The 12,584-nt window shown below is 39.7% G+C and overlaps 1 protein-coding gene across 4 annotated transcripts in view; it reads left to right on the forward strand.

Moving 5' to 3' along the window:
- The window catches only part of ARHGEF28 (Rho guanine nucleotide exchange factor 28), a 3,217,901-nt gene that overhangs the window by 3,049,047 nt on the left and 156,270 nt on the right, over positions 1-12,584 (forward strand). For all 4 annotated transcript variants that reach the window (XM_044063941.1, XM_044063943.1, XM_044063942.1 and 1 more), the window contains one exon: positions 5,141-5,429. In XM_044063941.1, the coding sequence (XP_043919876.1) occupies positions 5,141-5,429 (289 nt within the window). The remainder of the gene's footprint in view (positions 1-5,140; positions 5,430-12,584) is intronic.

The raw sequence follows: 12,584 nt of genomic DNA on the forward strand, positions 1-12,584 counted from the left end.
ATATTTTCTGTGTACTGTGGTATGTAGTGTGTTATCCACTTCTCGAGAAAGATGTACATCCAAAAAGTCCATTTCGTGTGTGTCAAAATTGACTGTGAATCTAACACCCCATTTATTGCTGTTCAGATATTCAACAAATTCCTGAAGATATTCAGATCCTCCCTTCCAAACTAACCAGCAATCATCCAGATAACGTCTCCACATATCCATATCTGGCAGATATAGGTTGTGCAATTCATTGTATATTATCTGATCTTCTACGTATCCCATAAAGAGGTCTGCATAAATGGGTGCGAAGGACGCACCCATGGCAGTACCCTGTATCTGCCAGTAACAACTGCCTTTGAAATAAAACATGTTCTTGGTAAGAACATGTTCCGCCATGCAAATCAATAGGGTGTTAAATCCAGGACTGTATATGTTGATCTTCTGTAACCAATATTCAAGTGCAGTTAGACCTGCCCAATGTGGTATACTGGTATATAATGATGTAACATCTAAGGTACACATCATCCAATGCTCGTCTAGCTGTGATTCTGAAACAATCTGAAGAAATTCCGTGGTGTCCTGTAGTCTGGCCCTAATATAATGTAGCAGTGGTTTGAGATATTGAGTCAAAAAGGCGGACAGAGGTTCCGTCAATGAACCAATGCCTGACACTATAGGTCTCCCTGGAGGTGTGGAATGTGATTTATGAATCTTGGGTAGTAAGTATAGGTATTGCTTGGCTGGGTCCTGAACAGTGAGATGAAATTTAGATTTGGTACTAATAATGCCTTCAACAACTGCTAGTTGCAAAAAATCATCAATTTCTTTTTTGAAATTCTGAGTGGGGTCAATGGGCATATGTAAATAGTGCTGAGTGTTGGACACTTGTCTTAAACCTTCAGCCCAGTAATAACTGGAGTTCATTACCACAATGGCCCCACCCTTGTCTGCAGGAATGATGGTGATGTCAGTATTATTTTTAAGATTAGTAAGAGCCTGTTGTTCATTGATGTTGAGATTGTTTCTGATACTATACCCAGTACCCAACCCAACTGCTGATGTAAATCCTCAATAACTGCATTCTGAAATATACCTACATGTTTGTCCATGGGAGGACAAAATTTAGATGGTAGAAATTTAAAGTCAGTAGATCTTTGAATAGTATCCTGCTGGTCAAAAAATATTTTAAGATTTAACTTTCTGCAAAAATTCATGACATCAAATACAAATGTACTTTCGTCAACAAAAAAAACAGGAATAAAACCAAGTCCTTTATTTAACAAGTGTTCTTCCATTGATGTTAATACATAATCTGAAATATTGTGTACATTTAAATTGTTGGTGTTCATTTGACTATTGATAAGAAAAGTTCTATTTTTATGCTTGCGTCCTCCCCTGTGTCTACGCCTAAAGGGCGACTCATGTTACATACCCGTTTAGGAGTGGGTGAATCTGACAATTGGATGGATTCGGTGTCCGTGGTGGATGATTCATCCCCTGAACTTCTGCTGGGTGATCAACCCCTCTTAAGAATGGATCTGGGTCGTTTCTTACATGCATGTGTGAAATTCTTCGTACCCTCTGCATCCACCATATTAGGGCCAGACTACAGGACACCACGGAATTTTTTCAGATTGTTTCAGAATCACAGCTAGACGAGCATTGGATGATGTGTACCTCAGACGTTACATCATTATATACCAGTATACCACATTGGGCAGGTCTAACTGCACTTGAATATTGGTTACAGAAGATCAACATATACAGTCCTGGATTTAACACCCTATTGATTTGCATGGCGGAACATGTTCTCACCAAGAACGTGTTTTATTTCAAAGGCAGTTGTTACTGGCAGATACAGGGTACTGCGATGGGTGCGTCCTTCGCACCCATTTATGCAGACCTCTTTATGGGATACGTAGAAGATCAGATAATATACAATGAAATGCACAACCTATATCTGCCAGATATGGATATCTGGAGACGTTATCTGGACGATTGCTGGTTAGTTTGGAAGGGAGGATCTGAATATCTTCAGGAATTTGTTGAATATCTGAACAGCAATAAATGGGGTGTTAGATTCACAGTCAATTTTGACACACACAAAATGGACTTTTTGGATGTACATCTTTCTCGAGAAGTGAATAACACACTACGTACCACAGTACACAGAAAATATCCACAATACAACAGTTTACTACATGCTTCTAGTTTACATCCAAAACACATCATTAAGAACATACCCAAATCACAGTTCATCAGAATTAAGAGAATTTGTTCATCTAACCATGATCTTCATTGTTGTCAGGATGATCTGTCTAACAGATTTACACAGAGGGGTTATCATGTTTCGGACATTCACTCAGCAGTTAACATGACTGCCAACTTGTCCAGAGATTCCCTGTTATGTTACAAATCCAAGGCTGTTGAATCACCTGATCAAACACCCAGACTAGTCACCACTTTTGGCAGAAACACTTATCAACTACAAGACATAATCAATCATCATTGGAATATACTAACCAACAACAAAAATTTAGCAAAATGGCTTGACGATAGATGTCTGTTTTCTTATAGGAAAGGCAAAACTTTGGGATCACACTTTTCGCATTACAAAAAAATCACTTCAGAGCAACCCTTTATGATACAGACTACCATTTCAGGTGAGAAACCAATAGGTTGCCACCCTTGTGGTCACTGTGCATTTTGCAAATTTGTTTTCACAACAAAGGAATTTACCAGTAAAAATACAGGTAAGATTTATGACATCAAACACTTTGCCAACTGCAGCACGGACTGGGTGATTTATTTAGCTACATGTACATGCAGGGCGTTTTACATTGGACAAACATCCAGACAATTTCGCATTCACATTTCTGAACATTTAGGTGATATCAGAAATGCCAGACCCACCAATGCATTATATAAACATTCTATTATACACAAAACTGCCCAATTTTCATTTATTTGCATTGATAAAAGTGTTGGCAACAGAATGTACAAAACAGGATGGCATAAAATATTGGACAGCAAAGAAACCAAATGGATAGTCAAATTAGGTGGCTTATTTCCACCAGGTCTAAATGACAAACTATAATGAATTATTCTGTTGTTATTCACATAGCATTTCAATTGCTTTATATTATATATAAATTGATTGTTTGGCCATTGTTTATGGTTACACATTATATAAACTTCGTGTTTGTCACCAGGTTTACCAGCATTTATATGGTATGTTTCATTATTTTATTAATGTTGGTTCTTTTTTGTAACATAGTTTCCTCATATTGTATTTTTGAGACATTTTCACTGTCATATATTACTTTATTTTGATGATTTATAATGAATGTGGCTATATTTGTATATCCAGGAAGTGATGTCAGATCACCTTATTTAAATTTTCTATATATTTGACTCTTTTGTATTTTTTAAATCAGCCACTGAAGAAAGCTTGCTGCTGAAACCGGTCTGGTTCATAAATAAACTCATGTTTGCTATTCATGCTCAGGGTGCTGGATTTTTTTCGTAATTTATCAAGTTTGGTTTATCCGAGCATCTACCGTACTTGCTAGCCTGCTTCTTACCCTTCTATTAAAGTCTATGGATGTGTCCTACATGCGCAACAGGCTTCTATTAAGGTCTGTGGACATGTCCTACATGCGCAGCAGGCTTCTATTAAAGTCAATGCACATGTCCTAGGTCCACAGCAAGCTTCTATTAAAATCTATGGACGCATCCTACTTTTTCCCTAAGTTTATGTCACTGAGGTTAAAGATTGCTGTTACTCCTCAGTGGCATTAGTGTGTGGAAAACACATTTTGAAGGGCTTCTGTTTTTTTGTTTTGTTGTGGATTTAAAAAAAATGCTATTAAACTGAAGATCCTAATTGGTGCTTTCTGCAGCATGTACGGTGATGTAAAAGATAAATCTCACAAGCTTGACAAAACAGGGTGGGCGTGCCACCAGTTATGTTTTCTAAGGTTCTGATGAGCAGGCAGTAGTCAACCAAGTTAAACACTTATTTAAGATGCAGAAAGTAAAAATCCCAAATACATATTTCGTAATTACAGTCTGCATCTGTGCAGTGATAGTAGCCGTGGGTAGAAAACAAAAGTGTTTAAATAGTATGTTGAGTGCTCTGTTGGTCAAAGCTGCTCTTGTGCAGAGTTAGCATCTGTGGCCCACTCATTTTATATCATCACATAACTATCTGGTACTGCACATATACTGACATAGCTAGTCATCTGAGAAGAAAAAACACTCATGGTCACGTTTACATGCTTCATTTTTCTTTATCATTAATATTGCAGACATTTATAATGTCAGTAATGGCTATATTTCATACATTAGCTAACTTAAATGACTTAGCAGTGCTGAATATAACAACACATTTTTAAATAAAACAACTAAATTTTATACAGCTGACCTGGGAGGTATGTTGGTTACCTAGCCATAAATCTCCCTAGAGCCATAGGCCCTGGCCTGCCTGCCCGAATCTCTCTTATTATAGAAACATCTCTTGATAACCCTGTCTCAAAAAGGGATAACATATTAAGCTATAGAAATGAGATCTGTGGGTTTTGCAAATGTGGATAAAGCAGGAAAGAAAAGGAGGCAAGGTGTCTCATGTTTGCTGCCATTTTTTATTTGTACAATGAATTGACTGCATTTTGCAAAATTAGTTGTTGGCATTCCTTGCAACTTCTAACCATAAAATGGACTACAGCAAATCGGAGTTAGTTAAATGGAAGTTAACCAGACAGGGTTTCAGCATATATGATTTAACATGGGATAAGCTAAGAAGAAAGTCAGATAAACATAGTTTCTTCTTGTTGCATATTTTGTTTATTGGTTACTCATGGTGGGTTCTATGTTAGGAGTAAAACTGTAGCTTCTAAGCAATGCCTTCTTAACCAGAAAACCTTTCATTACCACACTGACCATGTTTAGATAATAGGAAACACAAATGTATGATCTTCATTTAAGAGATTTACTGTGGTTCATTGTAATAGCTGGCAAAAGCTGAAACTCATTCTCAGTTGGAAACTATTAACATAGCCCTATTTGTGGTAAAATGAAAATGATCACAGCTGCTGTAGTAATTTGTATATGAATATTCTCTTTTATTCCTGGTGTAATTCTCATTATGCAGGTCACAAGTCGCATGCGATCTGAAAGTTTTGATGAAAACTGTATCTTTGTAAATGAAGCTGCAATGCAGATGCCGATGAACAGCTGTAACCCATCAAATACCACATCAGGCCTTCTCTGCACAGACAATCTTTTGAACACTGCATTAAGGACTAGTGGAAATGAGACAGACATTCTTTTACATTCGGTATCTCCCACTAGCCAACCTTGGAACTCTACTGATGTCCATTACCAAGTGGCAACAAACACAGGGAACATCATGGCAGAGGACAGGGATGCATACAGCAATGGTAAATTATGAAAAGCTATGTTTAATTGTTTTCTTTGACTGTTTTCACTGTTTATAGTAAAGATGACTTTTGCAGTTTTACTTGTCAGATTTAACACATTCTTTAGGAATGATCAATCCCACATTTCTACAAGTTGTCAAACATTTGTTTTCCCTCTGTCATATATATATATATATATATATATATATATATATATATATATATATATATAGTATTTGTATACTGCAACAAGTGTGTGTATATTATATACGTATATGTATACATACACTCGCACACACACACACACACACACACACACACACACACACACACACACACACACACACATATATATATTTTTATATATTATTACTGACTAGGTAGACAGGCTGGTCCAAAGACCCATTTCAGCCAAAACTCTGAAGACGTTTCATCCTTTCTTAGAGGGGATTCTGGTTATGAAGACTTGGTGATTTATGACTACATACCAGTAAATCACTTATACTTGTCCCCACTCAGACTTTTTAACTAACTTTATTTCATTGCAATTTTCTGTATTGAGAATATGCATCATTATATTTCATTGTCCCATTTACATTTAACTGTTTTTACTGAATTTGTGAATTTGGACACAGCTTAATAGTGTTTGGGGCCATTTTAGAAAATGACTGTAGAAGTTATCTTGTAAGACATGGTGATAGTAGTCTTGTTCTGGGCATTTTATTACTGCCAGTTTTGACACGAGTTGTTGTGTGTATTTTATACCATTTGCTGTATATTCATCTGCTGTGTGCAACGTTGCTCTCTTTTTGCTTGATATTCAAATAGCTCATGGGTGTGCATGGTACATTCTACAAACACAAGTATTTGATACTAAACTTAGACTGTAGTCTTCCTCCCCCTGTTTTATTGCACCTCCCCAAAAGTACCCATAATCCTGATTCTGTGCTGCATGGTTGCTCTTATGCAACCGTAACCCCGTACCTGGCATGAATATGTCTACGCACATGCAACAACTGGAATGCTGACAGTGATACTTTCCTGAAAGGATACAAGGCCTAAACAATATATCCTATGTGGATGACTCAAAGCCCTTCCACTGTACTCTGTATCCTACAGACTGCCAAATGGTGACTTGTGGCTGGCATAAAAGGCATCTTCCAGCCCTGTGCTGATGGGCCTTCTCCACATCTGCAAACCAAATTACAACAGAAAAATGCTGTCCAGGGATTTAAACCTCTTCTACAACATCAACAGAAAAGTTTGTAGGGAAAGGTATAGCTCACAGAGGTTTCCACTGTTCTGGAACAGATTCCCCAACCATGTAAAATAAAGCTCATCCCTGTTTATATTCATGTGCGACTTGGCTTGGCAATAGAACATTTTCCCCAGGACTGCCCCCTGTCCTACTAATGGACGTGAGCGGTCCCTAAATATTTTATCCATGCATGAGTCCCCTGAAATTATGTATGGTATTTTCCCATTTATTCTCACTATGGGTTATATACAATTTTTGACCATGGGATAGGTAAGGCCAGTCTAACATCAAACAGGATAGGTTAATTCAAGCACCAAAAGGGAAACTGGCTAGGCTTAAAATGACCCACAAGGGAAGCTAGCCTAGTACATACCTATTAACGTATGAACTTATTACATAGGTTCATAGGTTCATACTAGGCTATCTGCCCTAGGGCATTTATAAGCCTAGCCAGAGTGTATTTGGCTTTCACCACCCATTTTAAATTAATTTTGCTATGCCCTTTTTCGAGGTTAGTATACTGTGCCTCTGTCTAACAGTGACACAGAAGTGATACCCGGGGTAAACCTACGATCTCCCATCCACTCATCAAGATTCCTCTTGAAGAGAGTCAATGAGGGACTCTGCCTAACCTGGACTGGGATTTTATTCCAGAGTGAAAGGAGCCTCTGGGTTATGAATCTGTCCCTCCAGCATGTCCTATTTATTTCAGTGCTGAGGTTCAAGTCTCTGGAGCGCGTAGCTCGATGGGATTTGGATTTTCTGAGGTGCAGCATATCCATTAACTCTGGGTTGGACATGGCTTTATACATCAGGCACAGATCGCCTCTGAGCAGGCGGTATGCCACTGAGTAGAGCTGGAATTTCTTTAACCGGGCAGCATATGGCATCTGTTTGAGCCCTTTGATCCTCTTGGTGAGGTACTTTTAGGGTCTTTCCAGTTGCTCCAGGTGTCTGGTAAGGTACATCCCAAAAGGGGCATTGTACTCAATTATGGGCCTGATGAGGGATGAGTAAAGAGGCACGATGACCTCCCCTGATCTAGATGTGAATCCCTTCATGATTAGGTGGGCTATATAAAATGTTTTTCTAACCACTTTGGCCATGTGGTTGTCAAATGAGAGATTGCTATCAACTTGGGTCCCCAGGTCCCTAATTACTTCTTCCGTACTTAATGGATTACCACCTATGTGGTAATTTGTGGGCACTTTGTTTTTGCCAAAGGGGATGACTATACACTTTTTGGCGTTTAGCTTAAGGCCATGGTTCTGGCACCAGTTGTCTGTTTCTATGAGGCCCTTTTGGAGGATGCTTGTGTCAGCTGGAGAGTCGATTATGGCACCCAGTTTGCAGTCATCTGCAAACTTGGTCAGCCACAGTCCTTCCGTGTTGGCCTGTACCTCCGAGAAATATATTCCGAACAAGAGAGGTCCCAGGACTTAGCCTTGTGGGACTCCACTTGTAACTGTTGAACAACTTGTTACCACTCCCACAAGAGGGGAAAACATACTGGACCTGATCATCACCAATATGGGGACTCTATGCTCCAGACCAGAAGTGTATCCCTCACTGGTAAGATCAGACCACAAACTAATCTCACTAGATATTCACATCCCAACCCCACCCCCTGCCCAGAAAACCACAGTGAAAAACTTCTCTAAAGCAAATTTCACACTCCTCAAAACCGAGGTGGAATCCTTCAAAGCCCCCGGGCCTGTGGAAAATACGGCCCAGACCACAGAATCCTTTATAAACGCATTCTATGAACACCTTCAGGAATGCATGGATCATGCAATCCCAAATAAAATCAAGACCCAATCCTCCAAAGGCAGACGTCCTGTCTGGTGGACCCCAGCCATAAACAAACTATATAATAGAAGGAGGAAGCTACTACATGACAGAGCAAAATCCCAAAGGGAAGGCATCTCTGATCAGTATTAGCAAAAAACTACGGGCACTCATAAAATCGTCTAAGGCCAGCTTCGAGAGAAAAATTGCACAGGACACTAAGGATAATCACAAGGCTTTCTTTAGTTATGTTAGGAACCTGGGTGGGAATTCCCAGATATGCTCAGAATTAGTCCAAAATGACAAAAAATACACCGAACCCACAGACATTGCCAACATCCTAGCTGACAGGTTCAGCGCAAACTTCTCCCTCCCTTTCCCAACAAAAGGGCAAATATCTATCCCAGCAGAGTGCTGCCCCCCTGACATCTCAGATGCTCAGGTAAGAGCCGCCCTCTCCAAAGCAAAAACACAGCATCAATGGGACCAGACGGTGTCCCGGGCTGCGTCCTACATGAACTCCAAGAAGAGCTAAACCCAAACATAAAACTACTGTTCAATCTCAGCCTTACTACAGGATATGTACCCAAAGAGTGGCATACAGCAACAGTGGTCCCTCTCCACAAAGGTGGTGCCTCAACGGATCCTGGAAACTGTTGTCCCATAAGCCTGACTAGCTTGGTCTGCAAATCTATGGAAAGGATCATCATGGACCTCATAAATAAAGATATTGGGGACCTACAGACACTGGATCCTACCCAGTTTGGCTTTGTTAAGGGCAGATCCTGCCTCTTAAACCTGGTCGATGTCTTTGAAACAGTCACCAAGGCCATTGACGAGGGGAAGGTGGTCCACACATCCTACCTGGACCTCGCAAAAGCCTTCAATACAATACCCCACTCTGGCATTATAGATAAGCTCACCAGCTTAAATATAAACCCCTATGTCACTAGATGGGTTGCAAACTGGCTCAAGGACAGAACCCACATGGTTAGAATTGCTGGAGCCATGTCAGACTCCAAACCAGTTACAAGTGGCATCCCACAAGGCTCAGTCCTGGGACCTCTCTTGTTCAGTATATATTTCTCGGAGGTACAGGCCAACACGGAAGGACTGTGGCTGACCAAGTTCGCAGATAACTGCAAACTGGGTGCCATAATCGACTCTCCAGCCAACACAAGCATCCTCCAAAAGGGCCTCATAGAAACAGACAACTGGTGCCAGAGCCATGGCCTCAAGCTAAATGCCAAAAAGTGTATAGTCATCCCCTTTGGCAAAAACAAAGTGCCCACAAATTACCACATAGATGGTAATCCATTAAGTACAGAAGAAGTAATTAGGGACCTGGGGACTCAAGTTGACAGCAATCTCTCATTTGACAACCACATGGCCAAAGTGGTTAGAAAAACATTTTATATAGCCCACCTAATCATGAAGGGATTCACATCTAGATCAGGGGAGGTCATCGTGCCTCTTTACTCATCCCTCATCAGGCCCATAATTGAGTACAATGCCCCTTTTGGGATGTACCTTACCAGACACCTGCAGCAACTGGAAAGATCCCAAAAGTACCTCACCAAGAGGATCAAAGGGCTCAAACTGATGACATATGCTGCCCAGTTAAAGAAATTCCAGCTCTACTCAGTGGCATACTGCCTGCTCAGAGGCGATTTGTGCCTGACGTATAAAGCCATGTCCAACCCGGAATTAATGGACATGCTGCACCTCAGAAAATCCAAATCCCATCGAGCTACGCGCTCCAGAGACTTGAATCTCAGCACTGAAATAAATAGGACATGCTGGAAAGACAGATTCATAACCCAGAGGCTCCCTTCACTCTGGAATAAAATCCCAGTCCAGGTTAGGCAGAGTCCCTCATTGACTCTCTTCAAGAGTAATCTTGATGAGTGGATGGGAGATCATAGGTTTACCCCGGGTATCACTTCTATGTCACTGTTAGACAGAGGCACAGTATACTAACCTCGAAAAAGGGCATAGCAAAATTAATTTAAATGGGTGGCAAAAGCCAAACACACTCTGGCTAGGCTTATAAATGCCCTAGGGCAGATAGCCTAGTATGAACCTATGAACTTGAGAGTGTATTCGAGCATGTTTTTGTGTTTAATGACCAGCTCTTTCTACAGAAAGTTGGGGTTGCCATGGGCACAGCGTGTGCCAATAGCTATGCTAATTTAGTTATGGCATATTGGGAATCTCTATATGTGATGGCTGACCAATATAAATTTCATAGGTTCATCGCCTTCTACACTCGTTTTGTGGATGACGTCTTCTTTATTTGGACAGGCTCACAAAATATTCTGGCAGATTTTGTGGAGTATTTACATAGTATCACTAGCTTCCTTAATTTTACTGTAAAATACTCAAATGAGATGATACACTTTTTAGATGTTAATATTTATAGAAATCACACAGGTCTAAGCATGACTGTATACAAGAAACCTTGCAAGAATATAAATATTTTGCACAGATGCAGTATGCATCCACATTTTGTTCATAGAAATGTGTTGTAAGGACAGTTCTGTAGATTATCAAGGCTGTGTCATAATAATGGTGACATGGTAGAATCTTTTGCTCAGCAGAGGAAAGATTTTTTATTAAAAGGCTATACAGAAGAAGAGATTAATGTAGCACAGAAGGAAGTGCTAAGGCATAGGTCAGAATCTGCTAAATCGTACCTTTCTGCTAGAAATGATGATGTTGCATCTATGCCTAATGCAGACATTAATAACATCCCTTCCTTATTCTAAGGATGTCAATGTTGTCTGCTAAATAATGAAAAAGAACTGGCATATTCTCACTGCTGATGAGAAATATAAAAGTCTGTTGGGTGCAACTCCTAATTTCTGCTTTAAGAACAATCAGTCTCTGAAACAGTTATTGTGCTATAAACATGCAAGGAGTAAAAATGTGCTCTTATCAAGCAGGAAAGGGATGTAACCATGTAGATATTGTAACGTGTAAATATGTGAATAATGTTGATAGTTATAAGAATAATGTGATGGGGATATTTACCATTTTAACATTTTTGCTGACTGTAAAAGCACAGATTTAGTGCATCTTGGTGTCTGCACGATTTGTGAATGCTACTATGTTGGTAAAACATGAGCACAATAATGACATTTGTAAGAAAGATATCAGAATTGCCCTAACTAAGCATGTTGTAGCCACTGACCCTTCTCATAAATTTATGTTCTTAGTATTTGAACTGATTGTCTAACATTAGGAGAGGTGACATTAAAACAAAGACTGAGTGTGCAGAAACAAAATGGATCTTAGAACTGCATGCTGACTGTGGGAGAGGCTTACATGGTTCTGTACCTTTTACATGGTTCTCTACCCCACCTTCATTTGTAAGTGAGTATTTAAGGAATGTTTTAAATGTGTACCAGATCTGAAGAAGCGCCTGTGGTAGGTGTGAAACCGCTCATCTTCTCTGTGTCTTTTATTATTTTATTTATTTTATTTTTATTTATTCCAGTTTGATCACTGGGGTTGGGGAGCCTGTTTTTAGTGGATGCCTGGGGAGAAAAGCTCCAACAATACATAGTTACATGAATAATTACTAAGAAACTTTGCATTACTGACAAATAAACAGGTAGCATTCATAAAGAAACAAACAATTACAATTTTGTTTAGGTGTAAAAGACAAGCAAATGGCCTTGAGGCTAGATTTTACAGTATAGTTATATATACATAATACAAATGAGCAAGGTTAGCTAGGCGAGAGGTTAACCAGGAGTAAAAGTGGAGGAGACCTTGAGAGGTATAGGGTGAAGAGTACAGTTGCATTTCCTGTTTGAGTAAAAGTGAGAATGAAGAAGAGTTTTAAAGTTTTTGAGGTTATAGCAGGTCCTAAGAGTGGAGGGAAGAGCATTCCATTTTTTGGCTAAGGTGATGGAAAGCAGAACTTGACCATCTGGGCGCTTGGGTTTGTGGATGGTGATTAGGTTTTGGTGGGTAGATCTAAGTGTTCTATGGGGAGTATATGGTTGTAGGATATTGGATAGTGCAGGGCACTTGGTAGGTTGGAATAGTAGTCTATAGGCAGTCGTGATTTGGAGAAAGTCAAGTTGGTTATGGAGTTCAAGCCAGTTTAATGAGTGAAGGGA

The sequence above is a fragment of the Protopterus annectens genome, chromosome 2.part2 (assembly GCF_019279795.1).
Source record: "Protopterus annectens isolate FY-2018-M chromosome 2.part2, PAN1.0, whole genome shotgun sequence".
NCBI lineage: Eukaryota > Metazoa > Chordata > Ceratodontiformes > Protopteridae > Protopterus > Protopterus annectens.